Raw genomic sequence first — 23,105 nt, 5'->3', positions numbered from 1 at the left:
ACAGATGCTTTCTCTTTGCATTGGGGGAATTGTCTCTTTTATGCTTTTCCCCCGTTCTGCCTCATCAATCGGGTACTAAGGAAAATTCAACAAGACTCGGCATCTGGGATTCTCATAGTACCCGATTGGCCTACTCAACCGTGGTATTCAGTGGTACACGGGATGGTATTAGAACCATGTTCCCTTATTGGAAATAGCTCAAAGTTATTAATTCATCCAGTAACTGGGAATAGCCATCCATGCCATAAGACTATGGATCTATTGATTTGTAGAGTCTAAAAGACCCACTACACGGCATGGGGCTCTCAGACAGGACGATGAATCTGATCTCATCGGCTCAAAGACTGTCAACAAGGAAGCAGTACCTTGGACACATAAAGAAATGGGGCTTATTCTGCTTCCGCAACAACTTGGACCAGAGGGCCAACAACATTCCGGCTGTATTGGAATTCTTAACAAGCCTTCATCATGATAACCGTTTGGGCTACAGTGCCATCAATAGTGCAAGAAGTGCACTTTCCAATTATCTGGCACAAGGATTGGAGCGGAACACGGTGGGAACACACCCCCTGGTAATAAAACTGATGAGGGGCATATTTAATGCAAATCCTCCTAAAACCAGGTACTCCGAAATCTGGGATGTGGGTGTCGTTCTCAATATGCTGAGGGGCTGGTCGCCCATAACAGCTTTGTCACTCCAGAAACTTACCATGAAGATGGTTATGCTTATGGCACTTGTTACCGCTCAAAGAGTCCAGTCATTAAGTAAATTGAGACTGGACTCCATGATCACCTCACCCGAGAAATTGGTGTTTATCATCCAGGAACTAATCAAACAAAACAGACCAGGTTCATCGGGTCAAGTGATCGTATTCATGTCATATCCATATGACGAACAACTGTGTATAGTGAGGCACATCCGTTTATACATCAAAAATACTAACAGTATACGAGGTCAGGAAATGGCCTTGTTAATCAGTTACAAGAAACCGCACAAAAGGGTCACGACCCAAACTATTTCAAGGTGGCTCAAAATTGTCCTAAAGATGGCAGGGATAGATACTGATGTGTTTAAATCTCATTCCACCAGGGCTGCCGCAACATCCGCAGCGAAAATGCTGGAGGTGCCCACGGACCAGATACTTAGACTGGCAGGATGGTCATCCGAGAGGACATTCCAAAGGTTTTATAATAAACCAGTTTTGGAGCCATCATCATCATCATTTTCAGAAACCATTTTACGTTCAACTATATAATTTGCCCTAAAGAATACAGGGCTATGATTTAAATTAATAAATTTAATTTTGTTTTTTACCACACAAGTCTTTGTATAAGTGTGTTTTAAACTTACTAATGATGCTCTCTCCCAATACCCAAGGCAGTTGTGAAGCATGGACTCGTTCCACGGCATGAGGTCACAGAGCTTTGAAATCTTCACGAAGTCACTCACGTGACTCCGAAGTAAAATAGTAAGATTAAACGAGAACTTACCAGTTTGAAGTTTGATCTGTATTTTATGAGGAGTTACGATGAGGGATTACGTGCCCTCCGCTCCCACCCTCTAATGATCATATCACAAACTGGTATATCTTTGATAATCTTACTATCTTAGGTCATTATAGTTTTTCTGTGACCTCACACCGCTGCTTTGAAGAATGACACGCATGCGCTGGAAGCGGGCTTCTTCACGTAATCCCTCATCGTAACTCCTCATAAAATACAGATCAAACTTCAAACTGGTAAGTTCTCGTTTAATCTTACTATTCTCCTCCTAGTTGCATGGATTTTCAGCCTACACCAAAGATGCTACACAAATGCAAGTTGAATAAAAACAAAACCCATAATGAAATCCATAAATAAACAACCTGGTTGTTCTGTTAAAAATGCTACTTCACATCACAGTATTGTCAGCTAGTTGATGACAACAAGGAAAGAATTATGGGAAAATTCAGGGATATAATTGGAAAAATTCTTTCCATTTCAGAAGAGAATCAAGAGAAATCAATAGGTGTGGATTTATTACTTGTGTCCATTTAAACTAAACTAATTGCACAGTAAACAATGTAATAGCAATTCTTCCTTCAGTTTGTTAATTCTTGAGACTATCAGCCCAACAAGTCCGTGCTAACGAGTGATCCACGTGCACTAGCAGTGTTCCACACACTAGGGACAATTTACAATTTAACCAAAGCCAATTAACCTACAATCCTGTAAGTCTTTGGAGTGTGTGAGGAAACCGGATCGGAGCACCTGATGAAAACCCATGTGGTCACAGGGAGAATGTACAAACTCCGTACAAAAAGCACCCCTAGTCAGGATTGAACCCAGGTCCCTGGCACTGTAAGGCAGCAACTCCAACACTGCGCTGCCCCTGAATCTTAAAAGTTAAATGTAATATTTCTCCAAAATGAAATCTCTTGATAATATCTTGACTCACTGCTGTCAGATGCTATTACTAGCCATGCAACGTAACCCCCTTCTTTCCCCCTATGCAGCAGATCTTCTATCTTGAGTTCCTTTGCAAGGGGACCACAGCCAATACAATGCATGATATATGTGCACACACGTGAGCTATACATAACATGGTATTGTACTTTTCAATTAAAACCCAATCTTTTTCCTCCAGTAACCTCACACCATTTGCGCACTTCATAATGTGCAATGATCTAATTTCCCGGGTTTCTTACTTAATCTGTAATTTTTAATACATAACAGCACTTATTATTGATTTAGTCAAATTTTCACGTGAATTACTTTGAGTTAGATCCTCATTCTGTGATAATGGGAATGTGGCATCTTCTTCAGAAGTGAGAACTAGTGCAAGATTTTTAATTACAAAAATATTTATCTTTGCCAATGAGGTAATATGACAGTTTCATCAATAAGTCAACATGGTCTTAGATTAAAGACAGACGCAAAGTGCTGTGGTAACTCAGCAGGTCACGCAGCATCTCTGGAGAAAATGGATGGGTGACGTTTCAGGTTAGGATCATTATTTCCAATTTAACAAGCATTGCCAAAACTATAAATAATAAATTATTTGCATGATTAAGGCATCTCAACGAATAAAATGAGGCATATCAAAATGTTTACCACAGCAGTCCACCAAAAACTAAATATCGTCATGTCTTTGCTGAGTATGTCCAATAAACTGTATTCCTTGCATATACAGTCTTATGTAACAAATGAGGAACAGTTCATAACAGTTTCAGCCAGTAATTACCTAATATCACACCACTCAATGGAGCAAAAGTAAAACCTTCAGTATAATTATATTATGTTCATTCACAAATTAGAACATAACAAATTAATTAAAAAACTGATTGTGTGTATATATGTAAAATGTGATTGTGCATAACTAAATGTGTATATTTATACACACATGTATAAATACATATATACACATATATACCTACAGTTATTTACATATACACACAAATATGCACATACGTATATATCAGGCACATGCCGTCAGGGAGGGCAAGGTAGGCAGTGCCTAACATGACTAAAATTATAAAAAGGTAATTATTAAATATAAATAGTAAAGATTTCCAATTCATTTACTAAATTCAGTATTTATTATTAAATGGTTATTATTTTAATAATCGATCAGGTAGGCATAATACTCCCGTGCCTTGCATCCGCAGTACGTGTAATACACGTAACTATGTTCAACTCGCGTGTCGTGGACGCTGCTTCAAGCCTTCACTGACAACGGACAATACAGGTAGCTGAAATTCTGCCTTTGCACCGTGTGCTGCACAGCCTGCGCGCAAAGTGCTGCGTATGCCTACAGGAGAGGAGACCAATCTGCACATGCGTGGTTTTAAGATTGACTGACTGACTGCCTACAGGACAGATCTGCGCATGTGCATATGTTGCGATTTTCTGCGCATGCGCGGTTTTTATGGTTTTTAAATGTCGAGTGACTGCCTAGTGCCTACCCTGAGTAATTACTCACGGCATGTGCATGATATATACACATACACATATATATATACACATATACACACACACACATATATATATTTTTAATATAAAAACATATATACGTATGTACATATATATCGTTTGTGTATGTATGTGCACACAGCTTTACATACACACACATTTTCCACAGCGGAAAAGTAGTGTTTAACCAGGGATGTTATCCATACTCTTCCTCTCGTATATAATAACCCACTACAGGTGACATGAGAAAAACCCTAAATAATCTGAAGTCTTGTAGAAGTCCTGTAGAAGTAGAGAGAAGAAGTCTCTACTTCCAAAGAAACCCCTCTTGGGTTATTCACATCATTGATGCTTTTGAAAAGCTCAGGTGGGAGACATATTTCCAAAAGTTCTGAACAATGTTATTAAAACTGACATTTTTACGAAAGCCACAAAGAAATATCAGGCGAGTATAATTTGATGGTAAAAAAGAGTTCCATTTTGAACAAGAGGCACTTGTAACCACACTTTGCTCCTGCGTAAACCAATGGGTAATGAGTACTTACTTTGTTACATGATCTCTACCCAACCCAGAAAAGTCTGAAAGACAAACCAAAATACTTACAATAGCAGGTTCCTTTGAGTGGGTTGCCGAGGTAACGGTTATCCGATTCACACCTAAATAAAAAAGAAATCTTCAAAAAGTTACAGGGTAGAATATAATCAAATTTTAACCATTTGATGCAAAGCACATACAACATCCAAAGTATTAAATGGATCTTAAATTCCATCTCTTGCAATTCTTATTTGAATGCATCAAAATCTTGATGTGAACGTTCAAATGATTTTTTTTAATTAATAAAAGTCTTTTGAATTTAAATTATGATTTGCCGATTGTATGCCATTGCAGGTTTAGTTTAGTTTAGAGAACACTGCAGAAACAGGCCATTTGGCCCACCGTGTCGCACTGACCAGCGATCCCTACACACTAACACCATCCTACACACACTAATTTACAATTTTTACTAAGCCAATTAACCTACAAACCTGCACGCATTTGAAGTGTGGGAGGAATCCAAAGATCTCAGAGAAAACCGAGATCATGGGGAGAACGTACAAATTCCGTACGAACAGCACCCGTAGTCAGGATCGAAACCGGGTCTCGAGCATTGTAAGGCAGCATCTCTACAACTGTGCCACCGTGCCACTCATTCGTGAACCTTCCAACTTATTAATGAAATGGTATCAACATTTCCGAGCCTCGTGAGCCAAGGAGGCTGAATGGTGACCCCCTTAGAGGTTTAGAAAATAATCAGCAGCATAAATATGGTAGAGAGGCAAAGCTTTTTTTCACTTTGGTAGGGAAGTCTAAAACTAGACGGCATAGGTTGAAGGTGAAAAGGGAAAGATTCAAAGGGGATCTAAGGGAGTTTTTCAAATCAAAAGATGGCAAGTATTTGGAATGACCCACCAGAGAAAGTGTAGGAAGGAGCTGCAGATGCTCGTTTACACTGAAGATGGACTGAAAAAGCTGGAGTAACTCAGCGGGTCAAACAGCATCTCTGGAGAAAAGGAATAGGTGACGTTCCGGGTCGAGACCCTTCTTCAGTGATGAATCTGTGGAATTTTCTGCCACAGATGGTAGTTGAGGCCAGATCATTGGCTATATTTAAGAGGGAGTTAGATGTGGCCCTTGTGGCTAAAGGGATCAGGGGGTATGGAGAGAAGGCAGAGATGGGATACTGAGTTGGATGATCTGCCATGATCATATCGAATGGCGGTGCAGGCTCGAAGGGCCGAATGGCCTACTCCTACACCTATTTTCTATGTTTCTATGTTTCAGACTGAGAGCCAGAAGACAGGGAAATGATAAGATGGCAGATGCAGTTACAATTCCAATATTTTACAGAAAACATTTGGACAGGTATATAATATTGAGGGAAACAGACCAAACTGGGCCTGCATCTCATCTGTAAAAATGAATCTATTAATCTAATGTGTTTTTTTTTCAAATTCTAGATTTATTTAGTTACACAAACTAAGTTCTCCAGTTGCCATGATAGATGTAAAACCCATTCCTCCAGATCAATGTCTCAGATACAAGTCCAGAAACTTCACCCTGAAAAGTAGATTTAAAGGAAGGAATTTAGAGATGGAAAGAAAAACACCAAGGGATCAAGTTGGAGTTTTAGACTCTGAGGAGACAGAAATTAAAAATCTGGGCCAAGCACAGTCGAGGTAGAGGTTAATTATACATCATGTTGACCACTGTTGGAAGTAGGAAGTCAGTAATTAAATTAAGTTTTGCCATCCAAGGATTTTAGAAGAGACATAAGATTTGGAATTAGATGCACTAAACAATAGGGGTCAGCAAAGATCAAGGAAAGAGTTGGCAATGATAGGATTAAGACTATCTTGCCAGCACTCAGAACACCATGATAGAAAGGAAGGTCCGTTGTGCTGGAGTATCTCAAAGGGTCATGCAGCATCTCAGAGAACATGGGTGGGTGACGATTTGGGTGACCCTTCTACAGATTCACAGAAAACTATAATTGAAAGTATTAGAAGAGTTTCACTATGAATGTACGTAAAAGAATTTCAACAAAATGGTAAAAGGTCAGTGCACAGGGCCACCAGTGCATTTTACAGGGTTAGTTTTGGATCGTTGATGATGCTTGGATGTTTGAAGCTTAAGTCATGATCTATTAAAGCAAGAAGATTCAACATCAGTGAACTGAATCTGTTACGTTGTGCAGGAAGATAATGGGATAAGGAACCAAGTCATGTACATTCTAGTGGAACTGAAAAAAAAAGGTTTAATTTAGAAATATCTCAACTAAATTTCAATGTTTAAAAGTTGTTCTAAAGCATAATGAAAATCATAGTCAATAATATTATTGGGGAAAAAAAGTTTATCTTAACCAGATGTGGAAGTAGAAACCATATTTTAGAATAATGTTTCTCTTAACTGCAAACAAGAAGCGAGTCTTGTACTGATAACATAGAAGTATGCAGCCAATTTGGTACTTTTTAGACATAATAAGGGATTGTAGACTGATTTTTCCCAAAACAAGCTTACAAAAAACATTATTCTTAAAAAAATATCATGACTTTGATTAATATTGGCCATGACACCAGGAATACTGACAATGCTTTGTTTTTCATAAGTGTTGTGAATTCTTTAACTTCATCACAAACAGCAAGAGGATTTGGCTTAATTTCAAACCAAAAGATAGCACCGCAAATAATTCAACACTTCCTGAGTTTTTCCAATGTAGTGTCAGCAGGAGTTTATTTCTCACTCCATTTGGTGAAATGTGAATTAAATCAACTCACTGATTCCAGAGGTAAGAGTTATTACCCACTGAAGGCTTAGTTATCTGAGGAACGTGGAGATCACTAATGAGCTTTGGGGCACGTGGAAGTCCGATCCTTCAGGCAAGGTCTAGTTCAGTACACAAGATAACACCTGTGCCAACATTATCTGCATAGCTAGAACTATTCATTGGCAAAGTTCCTGAATGATATCTGGCAATAGAGTTTGGTGGCTATTTATTGTAATGTCAGATACCTTGCTGACAAAGTGAAATTGATCTGTAGCTGACATCAATAAAAAGTTAATGGTATTTTTTTTTAAATGCTTAAATGAAATAGAAAGGCTAACTCTCATGCAGCACTGCAAACATTACTTGAATATTAGACTGCTTTCAGAAAGAAAACATTTGAACAATCCCACCTCAGGTCATGTCTAGGGAGGAACTGCATATGCTGGTTTAAACCGAAGACAGACACAAAAAGCTGAAGTAACTCAGCAGGACAGGCAGCATCTCTGGAGAGAAGGAATGGGTGACGTTTCAGGGCGAGTCTGAAGAAAGGTCTCGTCCCAAAGCGTCACCCATTCCTTCTCTCCAGAGATGCTGCCTGTCCTGCTGAGTTACTCCAGCTGTTTGTGTCTATCTCCACTTCAGGTCATGTACCTTTCTCAGAATTTATCTTCATTCAGCATTTAATTTATTAAGAACTGCAACATTAGCAAGCGAGTACAGTAATTCACTTGGCATATTTTCAGCAGTCATGAGTTTATAATCGTTGGTCCCGACTGCCCCATCTGCCGTTTCCCTCTCTCCCTCTATTCACTGATCTATGAGCAAAAATATATATACATCATCTTAGACAGGAGTTGCTTCCTTTGACCAACTTGGCTAGCATGTTTTACTTGAAATACAGACTGATGAGAGAACTAATTAAAGTGTGTTAAAAAAAATGGTGGGTATAGAGAAGGTGAATCTAAAGGATCGACTTCCCATAGCACTAGCTCAGTGACAATGGGGCATGATTTGCCTGGTTAACACACTAAACAAATATTTTATTGCTGTGTCTCTGTGCAGGGGTCAATAATAAATCAATATACAAATATAATTATGGAAAGATTAGAGGGAACTTTTATATTATTTCAAAAATAAACTTTATTCCAAATAAAAGATATACAAAATAAAAATTGCAAAAACTCTTCATGCCTTCTCTACACATTCAATAGTATCATACTCAGTAGTGTTTGCACCTTTTTTAAAAACAAAACACCCTTGTCACTCAAGTGGCTGCCCCCCTGGGGTGATATCCCTTCCCTTGTTTGAGTGCTGCTCCCACCAGACTGTGCCCCTCAATGTCCAGCAGGGGAAGGACCCTCGTCAGTGGTCCACCCCACAGAGACATCGCGTTGACTACACCAAGCTTCAGTGCGTCCCCCAGCATGTACTCCCGCAGTCTGTACTCAGCAACATTCCCTGGCAGACATCTCGCTGTGACGGGAATCCAACAAGTTTCTTGCAGATCAAATCAATGAGTCAGAAAATATCATGCAAAAAGCAATGGGAGTCTTGCAATTGCTGCCTAAAGGGGTAGCAGAGGTAGAATCTCCCTTCATATTTCCGTGGTGCTTGGGTGAGCACTTAAGGAGTTGCAGTCTCTCAGGCTGCGATGAGAGAACTGGGATGGAAGATGAATACAAATTGCTCCATTTTTATTTGGACGGACATATGGATCCAATGTCCACCCTTTGTAGGGTTCTTTTCTAGGATTCTACAGCATGATTGACTGCTGCACTCCAGTCCACTCCAACTTTTAATTGGGTTTCCATTTCCCGATCGAAATCATGTTATACTGAATTCATAATACAAATCGGGTTCCCCAATTCATCAATTGCATTCTAATTAACTCACTTTATGGAAACAAGCATTAAAGCAGAAACAGTGGTACTCAAAATACGCACAAGAGATATCTAAAAATAAAATGGTTTTGGATTTCTAAGTTCCGCAAGACAAATAAACAATGAAAGTAACAGGATTGAACTTAAGTTATGGACATCAGAATGCCAATAGTTGGAAAAGGGTACCTAATGTTGGTACTGACATCCGTTGATGAAAGGGTGCAGTGGAAGCAACACAAATAATATTTAAACCTATGGCCCTTAATTTCAGGATAAGCTAATGTTTTTTACATTTTGAAGAGAGGCATCTTCAGGGGAGAGATGGTTAAGGGGCTGTCCCTAATTACGGCGACCTAATTGGCGAGTTTAGAAGTGTTTAGGAGAGTTTGAAAAAGTGTAATGTTGAAGACCTCCTTCGAATCTGTCGAAGACTATCTTCGACTAGCTTCGACTAGCTTCGGGAAAATTGGACACCGAATAATGGAGAGTGAAGACGACCTCCTTCGATCTCCCTTCGACTATGTTGAAGACTATCTACGACTACCTTCGATTACCTTCGACTACCCTCGATTACCTACGAATAACATGCCGACCTACTATGACCTACCCTGATTAAACCTACGAGTGAAAAAAAAGATCGATATTTTCCATGGCGACCTTTTTTTTACCCGCGGGCATTTTTCAGCATGTTGAAAAATACGCCTAGGACATCGTGTCGACCATGCTGCAAGTATGAGTCAAGGGCAAACTCTTCTGAACTCGCAGATTAGGTCGCCGCAGTGGGACAGCCCCGTAAGACTTTCCAACATTTTTAAATTGGCTGCCCATGAACATCAGGCAAAAAGTCAAATGTATCCAATTGAACCTCAGATGATTAAAACAAACACAATTATTCCCATATAAAAATTTGGTATGCGGTTACAGTGTGCATTTTTACTGTGTGTGCAGTTGCAGTTCGAAAGTATTCAGCATTTTACACTAAATAATACAAAGTGTAGCATGGTCTTCATTATAGTGTCTCGTTTATTCGTACGACTTATTGGTTATCCAGTAAAATGTTGCGTAACACACATGGAAGCACCAGCAAACCTGGAATGGAGAGAGGATCCGTAGTTTGTGGGAAGCAAGAATGAAAAATCTCACAGGAAAAATAAAGGTACTCAATGCAATGTATAGGAAATTCACGGAGGCGGTTTCTTCATCAAAGCTGTTCTCATGGAGCTAGTTGGATTGCCTTTTACAGGTTGGGCTGGGATGGGGGGGGGAGGTGAGAATTATTCAAGTCTAAAATTGTGCAGGTTATATTTTATCATCCTTCAAACTTTAGCACCTATTGCACCTGTGAGACGAGTAGATAAAACAAATCATGTATTGGAGGCACATGTGGGTCCTTTCCGTGTAAATTTTCTGCTAACACTCCCAGGCTAAATTCAGTCAGTTTGTTAGTCATCTGATGGTAGAGAAGTTACTGAATATTTAATTAGAAAATATATGCTTCCTCCATAATTGATGACCCGCTGACAAAACTGTTGGAGCATAGGGTTTTGCATGCTATTCATGAGATCACAATTGTGTTCATCATTAATTTCAGGATTTTTGAAAGCAGGGAAATATCAATCATACGACACAATAAAATCAGCATGTGAAGAATGCCAGATGTCCATCTTCAAAATTCATTGTTTCAAACAAAAATATTGCCGTCTTGGAAAAGAAATCTTCAAGCAAATTAGCTGTTGATTATCTTCGTGTCTGATGACTTTTTATCCTAATTCCATTAACCATTGTAAGGTCAAGGCACAGAGAGCACAAATAAATAATCAACATAGGTGAAGAAACTATATGAACTATATATTTGGAAAGCTACAAAAAGTAACTGCCAAAGATAATTGATCCTGACCTAACACATACATATTTTATGTGCAGGAAAGAACAGCAGTTGCTGGTTTAAATTGAAGATAGACACAAAATGCTGGAGTAACTCAGCGGGAGAGGCAGCATCTCTGGAGAGAAGGAATGGGTGACATCAGGTCGTGACCCTTTTTCAGACTGATGTCAGGAGAGTGGGTGAGACAGAGATAGAATGTAGTCTGAGGTACTACTGAGGTCTGAGATCCCTACCTGCTTTAAGAGGACATCAATAATACCAGTGCCCAAGAAGAGTAAGGTGATGTGCCTCAACGACTATCGACCAGTGGCATTAACGTCCGTGGTGATGAAGTGCTTTGAGAGGTTGGTTATGGCGCATACCAACTCCGACCTCAACAAGAACCTCGACCCACTAGTTTGCTTTTCTCTCTCTCCTGTTTGTCATATCATACTATGTTTGATTTGACATATTTTGTCGTGCTGCAGCAAGTTAGAATTTCATTGTTCTATCTGGGGCATATGACAATAAAACACTCTTGATTCTCGGCACACTTTCTGACTACATTCTTTCTCTTTCTAGCTCAGTCCCCTGACATCAGTCTGAAGAAGGGTCTCGACCCGAAACATCACCCCTTCCTTCTCTGCAGAGAAGCTGCCTGTCCCGCTGAATTCAGCATTTTGTGTCCACATATATATTTTATGTATACGATATTAAAAACAAAACGTTTAAAACAATCCAAAGAGCTCAATAATCTTTTGAAGTTGTACTTAATTAAGAGAATAATTTAATGTTTGGAAGGAACTCGACCTGTGAATGTGGACATGGAATGAATGTGCACCTGAAGATGTTCAGAAAAAGGGTAAGGTTCTTTACCATAATTATTAGGACAGCATGGTGAATGTTATTAAAAAAAGTAAATGCAATAAGAAACATTTAACAAATTTGAAAACATGGAATTAATAGATCATTTATAAAATTGCGAATGGCACATAAAATCAGTTTAGAAATAAAATAATTGACAAATGGAACATTTTCAAGTTGGAAAATGACATCTCAAAGTCAATTACCTTTAAAGGTAAATAAAGCTATTACAACCAATGTAGTTAAGTTTAGAAATGATGAAAGACAAAGCAAATACTGTTCAGCACATAAATTTGGAGATTCTATTTTATGAGAACCACACATCGAATTCAACGTGGAGAAGTGCTGATAAAGCAAATGGCCAGAAATGGAAATGTGTGCCAACTGGAAGCAATGCACCTCTCAGTAAAATTAAAGGATCTGAAATTATTGTGGATAAAAATCAAACAATTAGTTCAGAGGAATAGGCAGCAGAAAAAATTGCTAAACATTTTGGATAGTTGTAGCACAGAAAGTGAATGCAAATCAAGGTGCTAACATTGATATATTAAGCATTGATTAGACTGTGATTAGATCCCATCTGTACTCGAGGGGCCCCGTATTGCATCAATAATAATAATGTTTTACAACCTAACATTAAATGAGCAAATTACAAGAGTAACAAAGGTATTTGTTACAAAGGAACGGGTTACACCTTAACTGGAGGGGGACTGACGTTCTGGCAGGCAGGTTTGCTAAGGCTACACGTGTGGGTTTAAACTAAACAGTGAGGGGGACGGATTGACAAATTGGGAGTATAAAGATGGAGTTAAAGGGGAAGGGAGTACAGGAAAAGTTACAAAAGACTCCAGAATCGTTGTGAAGGAAAGTTTGAGAAGGGATAAGAGAGTAAGGCCAGGGCCAACTGTGTGCGGTGTGAGAGGGGAAGTGAATACCGAGGTCAAAGTGTTGTATATGAATGCACGAAGTATAAGAAATAAAGTGGACAAGCTTGAGGCTCAGTTAGAAAATGGCAAGTATGATGTTGTTGGAATTACAGAAACATGGCTACAAGAGGGCCAGGGCTAGGAAATGAATATTCAAGGATATACCTCCTATCGAAAAGACAGACAGGTGGGCATAGGGGGTGGGGAGCTCTGTTGGTGAGGAATGAAATTCAATCCCTTGCAAGGGGTGACATTGAAACAGGAGTTGTGGAGTCAGTATGGATAAAACTAAGGAATTGTAAGCGTAAAAAATATCCTAATGAGACTTATCTACAGGCCCCCAAACAGTAGCCTGGATATAGGGTGCAAGTTGAATCAAGTTAAAATTGGTATGTCGTAAAGGTAATGCTACGGTTGTTATGGGAGATTTCAACATGCAGGTAGACTGGGAAAATCAGGTTGGTACTGGACCCCAAGAAACGGAGGTTGCGGAATGCCTCCGTGATGGATTCTTAGAGCAGCTTGTATTGGAGCTTACCAGGGAGAAAACAAATCTGGATATAGTGTTGTGTAACAAACAGGATTTGATAAAGGAACTTGAGGTTAAGGAGCCATTACGAGGTAGTGACCATAATATGGTACGTTTTAATCTACAATTTGAGAGGGAGAAGGGTAAATCAGAGGTGTCAGTGTTACTGTTGAACAAAGGGGACTATGGACCCATGAGCGAGGAGCTGGCCAAAGTTGACTGGAAAGATACCCTAGCAGGGGTGGCAGCAGAACAACAATGGCAGGTATTTGTGGGAATAATACAGTAGGTGCAGTGCCTTTCGTGCCTCATCTTTTCACCCTGTATCGTCTTTTTAGCTATCTTCTGTTGCTCTTTAAACATTACCCAATCTTGCTTCCCGCTCATCTTTGCTACGTTGTACTTCTCTTTTATTTTTATACTGTCCCTGACCTCCTTTGTCAGCCACGGTCGCCCCTTACTCCCCTTGGAATCTTTCTTCCTCTTTGCAATAAACTGATAAGATAGCCATGAATATAAAGGTGGATGGTAAAAGCTTCTTTCGGTATGTGAAGAGGAAAAAATTAGTTAAGACCAAAGTTGGACCCTTGAAGACTGACAAAGGAGAATTTATTACAGTGAACAAGGAAATGGCAGATGAGTTGAACAGGTACTTTGGATCTGTCTCCACTAAGGGGGACACAAGCAATATTCCTGATGTACTACTGGCCAGAGGATCTGAGGTGACGGAGGTACTGAAGGAAATCCACATTATGCAGATAATATGTTGGGTAGACTGATGGGACTGAAGGCTGATAAATCCCCAGGGCCTGATGATCTGCATCCCAGGGTACCTAAGGAAGTGGCTCTAGAAATTGTGGATGCATTGGTGATCATTTTCCATTGTTCTATAGATTCAGGAGCAGTTCCTGTGGATTGGTGGGTAGCTAATGTTATCCCACTTTTTAAGAAAGGTGGTGGGGAAGATGCTGGAGTCAATCATAAAAGATGAAATTGTGGCACAATAAACAATAGGTGCAGGAGTAGGCCATTCGGCCCTTCGAGCTAGCACGCCATTCAATGTGATCATGGCTGATCATCCCCAATCAGTACCCTGTTCCTGCCTTCTCCCCATATTCCCTGACTCCTGCCTTCTCCCCATATCCCCTGACTCTTTAAGAGCCGAATCTCGCTCTCTCTTGAAAGTATCAAGAGCACCGGCCACCACCGCGGTCTGAGGCAGAGAATTCCACAGATGGCACATTTGGATAGCAGTAACAGGATCAGTCCGAGTCAGCATGGATTTACAAAAAGGAAATAATGCTTGACTAATCTTCTGAAATTGTTTGAGGATGTAACTAGGAAAATGGACAAGGGAGAGCCAGTGGTTGTCGTGTACCTGGACTTTCAGAAAGCAATTGATAATGTCCCACATAGGAGATTAGTGGGCATTGGGAGTAGAGTGCTGACATGGATAGAAAATTGATTGGCAGAAAGGAAAAAAAGAGTAGGGATTAACGGGTCCCTTTCAGTGACTAGTGGGGTACCGCTAGGCTCGGTGCTGGGACCGCAGCTATTTGCAATATACATCATTGATTTAGATGAAGGGATTCAAAGTAATATTAGCAAATTTGTAGACGACACAAAGCTGGGTTGCAGTGTGAACTGTGAGGAGGATGTGATGAGAATGCAGAGTGACTTGGACAGGCTGGGCGAGTGGGCAGATGCATGGCAGATGCAATTTAATGTGGATAAATGTGAGGTTATCCACTTTGGTAGCAAAAACAGAGAGGCAGGTTATTATCTAAATGGTGTCAAGTTGGGAAAAGGGGAAGTACAACGGGATCTGGGGGTCCTTGTTCATCAGTCACTGAAAGTAAGCATGCAGGTACAGCAAGCAGTGAAGAAAGCAAATGGCATGTTGTCCTTCAGAACAAGAGGAGTTGAGTATATGAGCAAAGAGGTCCTTCTGCAGTTGTACAGGGCCCTAGTGAGACCACACCTGGAATATTGCATGTAGTTTTGGTTCCCTAATTTGAGGAAGGACATTCTTGCCTTTGAGGGAGTGCAGCGTAGGTTTACAATATTTATTCCCGGGATGGCAGGACTGTCAAATGCTGAGAGAATGGAGCGGCTGGGCTTGTATACTCTGGAATTGAGCAAGATACGAGGGGATCTTATTGAAACATATAAGATTATTAAGAGTTTGGACATGCTAGAGGCAGGAAACATGTTCCCAATGTTGGGTGAGTCCAGAACCAGGGGCCACAGTTTAAGACTAAAGGGGTAAGCCATTTAGAATGGAGATGAGGAAACAGCTTTGTTAATGTCGTCTTTTAAAAAATAGCATTTAAAAAAAAAGACAGTATTCATGGTTCCTGTGTAAAATGATTATATTTTAATAGTCAGTATTTATGGTGACCTTACAATACGAATGACGAGATTGCACAGGACTGTGCAGGGAAGGATTATTTTCACTGGAACAAAGGAGGCCAAATAAAAGTATACCAGATTATGAAAGGCATAGATAAGGGAGATAGCCAAAATAATTTTCCCATGGGAGGGCTATTGGTTTAAGGTGAAAGAAAGGATTTAAAGGTGATCTCAGGAATGTTTTTTTTCTGCAGAGACTGGTTGATATTGGGTATGTGCTGCCAGAAGAGCCGGTGGAATCAGGTATAATTAGTACATTTAAGAAGCATTTAGACAGACACATATAGTTTGATACAGCGTGGAAACAGGGCCTTTCGCCCAACTTTCCCACACCAGCTAACATGTCCCAGCACCACTAGTCCCTCCTGCCTGCATTTGGCCCATATACCTCCAAACCCGTCCTATCCATGTACCTGTCGAACTGTTTCTTAAATGTTGCCATAGTCCCTGCCTTGACAACCTCCTCTGGCAACTCGTTCCACACACCTACCACCGTTTGTGTGAAAACGTTACCCCACAGACTCCTATTAAATCTTATCCCATTCACCTTAAATCTATGTCCTCTCGGTGACAGGTAATGCATTGAAGGAAACAGTTCTAACAGAGCAAATGGAATTAGAGTGGATAGGAAAAAGGGTGAGAATACGTGTGGTCCGTCAAAGGGTGAGAATGGGTGTGGTTCACCAAAGGGAACATTTCTATGCTCTATGACTTTATGGTTCAAACATTCAATGAAACATTATCTTTGAACGAGTACCCGAACAAGATATTGGCTTGAAGCGGTTACATTTCACAACTTGTTTCATTCTTATAACATGGAGACACAAGGATCTGCACATGCTGTTTCACAAAAAAGACACAAAGTACTGGAGTATCTCTGGAGAACATGGATAAGTGACATTTCAGGTTGAGACCCTCTGAAATGTTGTCTGAAATGTCGCCAATCCATGTTCTCCCGACCCTCTGAATTACTCCAGCATTTTCTGTCTTTTTGAAATTCATATAACGATCCATTTCCATTGAACTAAACTATTTTTTATTTAGTTCAAGATATACTCCATCAAATGGCAGATATATTCACCATTTGGCTTACTCGGCAAAGATGTAGATAAATTTATCAACAGCATTGAATGTGACTTTTTTTGTCCATTGAACAATGACATGCCAATTTTATCTCAATTTTAACAATTCAAAAACACATTCCTATGTCGCTATATCTACAAACATTTAATTACCATACCACACAATACTAAAGCATTGACCTGTACTATTATTTATTTTTTCTGGATATCTCATGACTGCATCAGATTTAGATCACTGATGCTTACAAAATTGCTCTATTATTTTTAGCACAGCAACAGAAAGAAATTAATATCAATCAAGGGAATTGCAAATACTCACAATTGGCACTGGTCTCCCTTGATTCCTTTTGTTGTGCAGAAGCAATTTCCTTTTTGTGCATGACAAGCGTTTGCATGTCCATTACATTTGCAAGCTGAGAATAGAGAGGCGCTGTTAGAAAACATCCAAGAAACTAGAATATACAGACGTAACGGGAGTTAAACCCAATTGTTCAGATAATGCAAATGTCAGGAATGAAACTTAGATAATGAAAGCCCAGGCTAGATTAGATTAATTGGTAATTATTCCCCAGATCTACAGTTGCGAGTTATTAAAAACAGTGTTTGATTTGTAGAATATTACGCGGTTTTTAAACGTACAAACCACAGAAGAAGTTTGATGTTCAACCACATCTTGTTCTTGAACATCCTGCTATCTTACTGCAGGAAGCGACTGGCAGAGATCAGGAATAGCTCGCATTTGTATGGCCTTGCACAGTTATTTCAAAGCAGCATTTGACAGGTGAAGTTGATAAAGCTCACAGGGCTTCGGGGTTGTCTATGAGTTTCACGGAAAAGGGACGGCTCATTCAACATCTTTGCTGGCAATCCAGGAATAAGCCACACCATGCTGACACAATTTAATCCAGTGATCCACTCAGTCTGAAGGAAAGTTTTGACCCAAAACATTGCGTGTCCATTCCCTCCATAGATGCTGCCTAATTTACTTTATGTTTTGCTCAAGAATCCAGCATCTGTTGTTCCTTGTGTGCACAACTCAATCATTGCAGTTTCAAAACATATCTTGCCCCGCTCTGTCCCCAACCTGCTATAGTGTGGAATATGTGACAACATCTCCAGGAATAGCTGGTTTATGTTAACTTTATTGTCCAGGCTTATTCTTCTTGCTTCGGAAGCTTTCTCTAACTAAATGAAAGTTGCTTATTGAATCAATGGTCATTTTTATGTATGAAATAAAATCTTTTCAGCAAAACTTTAGAAACTGCTCTGCTAACATTTGCTGAAATTAGAGATATTTTGCTACAAAGTGCAAGAAAACTATTTTTACTGAGCGGCAAAAAGACATTTTGGAAATGAGCAACATTGCACGGGCAAATTCAGCTCACAAATCTTATAAATTCTGGCCAATCCTGAAATGGGTATCAGTGTCATTTCAGGTCTTAATTACATTGATGTCATCAATAACATCAACAATTTTCTCAAACATTTTGTATGTAATAAACCATAGGTTAAAAATAAATTGCACAACTGCAAACCTACCAAGACATGGCCGTCCACCTAAACTGACAGGCCGGGCAAGGAGAGCATTGATCAGAGAAGCAGCCAAGAGGCCCATGGTAACTCTGGAGGAGCTGCAGAGATCCACAGCTCAGGTGGGAGAATCTGTCCACAGGACAACTATTAGTCGTGCACTCCACAAATCGGGCCTTTATGGAAGAGTGGCAAGAAGAAAGCCATTGTTGAAAAAAAGCCATAAGAAGTCCCGTTTGCAGTTTGCCACAAGCCATGTGGGGGACACAGCAAACATGTGGAGGAAGATGCTCTGGTCAGATGAGACCAAAATTGAAGTTTTTGGCCTAAATGCAAAACGCTATGTGTGGCGGAAAACTAACACTGCACATCACCCTGAACACACCATCCCCACTGTGAAACATGGTGGTGGCAGCATCATGCTGTGGGGATGCTTTTCTTCAGCAGGGACAGGGAAGCTGGTCAGAGTTGATGGGAAGATGGATGGAGCAAAATATAGGGCAATCTTGGAAGAAAACCTGTTAGAGTCTGCAAAAGACTTGAGACTGGGGCGGAGGTTCACCTTCCAGCAGGACAACAACCTTAAACATACAGCCAGAGCTACAAAGGAATGGTTTAGATCAAAGCATATTCATGTGTTAGAATGGCCCAGTCAAAGTCCAGACCTAAATGCAATTGAGAATCTCTGGCAAGACTTGAAAATTGCTGTTCACAGACGCTCTCCATCCAATCTGACTGAGCTTGAGCTATTTTGCAAAGAAGAATGGGTAAAAATGTCAGTCTCCAGATGTGCAAAGCTGGTAGAGACATACCCCAAAAGACTTGCAGCTGTAATTGCAGCGAAAGGTGGGTCTACAAAGTATTGTCTCAGGGGGGCTGAATACTTTTGCACGCCACACTTTTCAGTTTTTTATTTGTAAAAAAAATTTGAAAACCATGTATCATTTTCCTTCCACTTCACAATTATGCACCATTTTGTGTTGGTTTATCACATAAAATCCCAATAAAATACATTTACATTTGTGTTTGTATCGTGACAAAATGTGGAAAAGTTCAAGGGGTATGAAAACTTTTGCAAGCCACTGTACTATCAGACAAGCCGCATGTGCACAGCTTGGCCTGTGAGATAAGTCATGAATTTACCTTTCACTAATACCGTATTGCCAATTGCTACTCTGAAGCTAGTTTGATGCTTTACAGCAGAGTCTTGCATGGCAGCTGGACCTTGCATGGAAGAACAAGCTCTGCTTGCCAAAGAGCTGAAAAGACTTTGGTAAATGGATAAACCTTGGCATTCCATTGTTAAAATTGTCAAAGACAGTGAATATTCTGAGTGACACTTACACCAAACAACATGCAAAGCCAATATAAAAATTTACATCCATGTTCTTTATATTAAAATACTATACAGAGACCAAAACATGGTAGAGGCTTAAAATATATCATAGACAGGTGGCAAATTGACTTCAAAGATTCCTGCAGAATTTAGTTAGCGTTATAGCGTCATAGAGCCAGCATGGAAACAGGCACTTTGACCCTTCTTTCCTACACCGACCAACATATCCCATCTACACAAGTGTCGCCTGACTGCATTTGACCCATATCCCTCTAATGGTATTTAGGGTAGGGTATTGACATGGACAGAGAACTTGTTGGCAGACAGGAAGCAAAGAGTAGGAATTAACGGGTCCTTGTCAGAATGGCAGGCAGTGACAAGCGGGGTGCCACAAGGCTCGGTGCTGGAACCCCAGTTATTTACAATATATATATTAACGATTTAGACAAGGGAATTAAATGTAATGTCTCCATGTTTGTGGATGGCACAAAGCTGGGTGGCAGTGTGAGCTGTGAGGAGGATGCTATGAGGCTGCAGAGTGACTTGGATAGGTTGGGTGAATGGGCAGATATGGCAGATGCAGTATAATGTGGATAAATGTGAGGTTATCCACTTTGGTGGAAAGAACAGGTAGGCAGATTATTATCTGAATAGTGTCAGATTAGGAAAAGGGGAAGTGGAACGAGACTTGGGTGTCCTTGTACATCAGTCACTGAGAGTAAGCATTCAGGTACAGCAGGCAGTGGAGAAAGCAAATGGCATTTTGGCCTTCATAGCAAGAGTATTTGAGTATAGGAGCAAGGAAGTCCTACTGCAGTTCTACAGGGCCCTGGTGAGACCGCACCTTGAGTATTGTGTACAGCTTTGGTCTCCAAATTTGTGGAAGGACATTCTTGCTGTTGACGGAGTGCAGCGTAGGCTCACTCGATTAATTCCCGGGATGGCGGGATTGACATATGATAAAAGAATTGGTTATATTCACTGGAATTTAGAAGGATGAGAGGGATTCTTATAGAAACATATAAAATTATTATGGGATTGGACACGCTAGATATAGGAAAAATGTTCCCGATGTTGGGGGAGTCCAGAACCAGGAGTGACAGTTTAAGAATAAGGGGCAAGTCAAGTCCAGTCAAACTTTATTTGTCACATACACATACAAGATGTACAGTAAAATGAAAGTGGCAATGCCTGCGGGATTGTGCAAAACAATAGAACAGTACAACAAAGCAGGACCAGTATTTACATTTTAAAAAATGACACAACAGTAAATTCGTCTCTGGTGAGATTAGAGTTTACAGTCCTGATGGCCTGTGGGAAGAAACTCCGTCTCTCCCTCTCTGTTTTCGTAGCTTGACAGCAGAGGCGCTTGCCTGACCATATCAGCTGGAGCAGTCCGTTGCTGGGGTGGTAGGGGTCCTTCATTATCTTGTTGGCTCTGGATCTGCACCTCCTGGTGTATAGGTCCTGCAGAGGGGTGAGTGTAGTTCCCATGGTGCGTTCGGCCGAACGCATTACTCTCTGCAGAGCCTTCCTGTCCTGGGCAGAGCTGTTTCCAAACCAGATTGAGATGTTTCCAGAGAGGATGCTTTCTACAGCACCAGAATAGAAAGATTGAAGGATCCTCAGAGAGATTCTGAATTTCCTCAGCTGCCTGAGGAGGTAAAACCGCTGCATTGCCTTTCTCACCAGTGTAGCAGTGTGTGTTGTCCACGTCAGGTCCTTTGTGATGTGGACTCCCAGGTATTTAAAGCTGCTCACCCTATCCACAGTAATCCCATTTATCCCATTTGCGAGTACGTCCTCGGTTGTTGTGCCCTTCTGAAGTCCACAACCAGCTCCTTAGTTTTAGTGGCATTCAAGAGGAGGTTGTTGTTCCAACACCAGAGTGCCAGGCCAGCCACCTCCACCAGGTAGGGCTTCTCATTGTTATCAGTGCTATTTTGGACTGAGATGAGGAAAAACCTTTTCACCCAGAGAGTTGTGAATCTGTGGATTTATCTGCCACAGATGGCAGTGGAGGCCAATTCGCTGGATGTTTTCAAGAGAGAGTTAAATTTAGCTCTTATGGCTAACGGAATCAAGGGATATGGGGAAAAAGCAGGAACAGGATACTGATTTTGGATGATCAGCCATTATCATATTGAATGGTGGTGCTGGCTCGAAGGGCCAAATGGCCTACTCGCGCACCTATTTTTCTATGTTTTTCTATGTTTCTAAACCCATCCTATCCATGTACCTGTCTCGATATTTCTTAAATCTTGCCACAGTACCTGCCTCAACAACCTGTTTTTTTTCTGCTAGGGTAAAGTATTTGTTAAATAACTAGAGGATTTCAAACATACACACAGGACTTACATTTTTGCATTTATACTTTTGGTTCAATTCCAATTTTTACTTGTACATTGCCATCAAAAAACAGAATAATTTGTGTAATTAAAATAATAAAGTCCGTAGGTTGTATGTTTCAGTCTCCAGAAGAATAACCAAAATGAAATATCAACTCATGCAAATTCAACATATTTACAACAAGACCTTTCAAAGATAATTGTTTTTTTTTTTTATTTCTCCCCATGCTTGCAATGCATTGTAAATCATTTTCAAGAACCTCTGGAAAATCCTTACTGTAAAACTGCTGTGTGCAAGTCAGAGATTTTGCTGCAGGGGCTTTTTTGAGAACCAGTTCACCAAGGAATCTATTAATTTGATTCGGTATTTTTATCTTGATTCCCCATAAATTTTGTTCATGCATTGGTACTGTGCTCTCCTCTCCATGTTTCCTTTTGTTTTCAGTTGGTTTCTGTTAGTGACAACTGCCCTTCTTCAAAAGATGAGACTGGATTTATTTTAATTTTGCAAGCAATGCTGATGTTATGCAGTCAGATAAGTCACTTGCCAGTTTCTGAAGAATGTACTAGTTCAGGCTTGGTCATAATTATGTTTAGGTTTACTATTGTCACATGTAAAGGGGTACAATGAAAAGCTTTGTTTTGCATGCTAACCAAACATAGCAGATATATTATCTATCTATATTACTAAATCTCTGTTCTTGACCGCTTTTGGCCGTCTGTGCTGCGATTTCCGAGAGAACGCCGCCACCTACGGCCGTCATTTTTGGCCACCTCGCTCAGAGCCCCCCTCCGCCGCATGTGTGCCGAGGATTTTTCCCGTCAATGAAAAATGACAGAGATATTAATGTTTTTACAAAATTCACCATTCTCTCTGCTGCCCCTGCTGGAGGGAGGGGGAGGGACTATAAAACCAGGAAGTGGTGTGCCTCAGTTAGTCTCTGCAAGATGGAGCTCTGTCAATTAGTCTCTGTCACTCTGAGCTCTGAATGACACTGAACAAATGTCTACATCACTGTGAGTACCCTTAATGTGGTTTGAAAATGAATATATGGTTAGTTTGAAGTAAAAAAGCACT

The 23,105-nt window shown here is 40.3% G+C and overlaps 1 protein-coding gene across 2 annotated transcripts in view; it reads right to left on the bottom strand.

Annotated features, from left to right (window-relative positions):
• Positions 1 to 23,105, bottom strand: part of atrnl1b (attractin-like 1b) — a 704,553-nt gene that overhangs the window by 426,754 nt on the left and 254,694 nt on the right. For both annotated transcript variants that reach the window (XM_055646916.1, XM_055646915.1), the window contains exons 20-21: positions 17,133 to 17,226; positions 4,556 to 4,608 (exon numbers count right to left, since the gene is read on the bottom strand). In XM_055646916.1, coding sequence (XP_055502891.1) covers positions 4,556 to 4,608; positions 17,133 to 17,226 — 147 coding nt within the window. The remainder of the gene's footprint in view (positions 1 to 4,555; positions 4,609 to 17,132; positions 17,227 to 23,105) is intronic.

The sequence above is a fragment of the Leucoraja erinacea genome, chromosome 15 (genome assembly GCF_028641065.1).
Source record: "Leucoraja erinacea ecotype New England chromosome 15, Leri_hhj_1, whole genome shotgun sequence".
In the NCBI taxonomy this organism is placed as follows: domain Eukaryota; kingdom Metazoa; phylum Chordata; class Chondrichthyes; order Rajiformes; family Rajidae; genus Leucoraja; species Leucoraja erinaceus.
The sequence above is the reverse complement of the archived record's forward strand: the minus strand, read 5'-3'. Positions and strand labels throughout refer to the sequence as shown.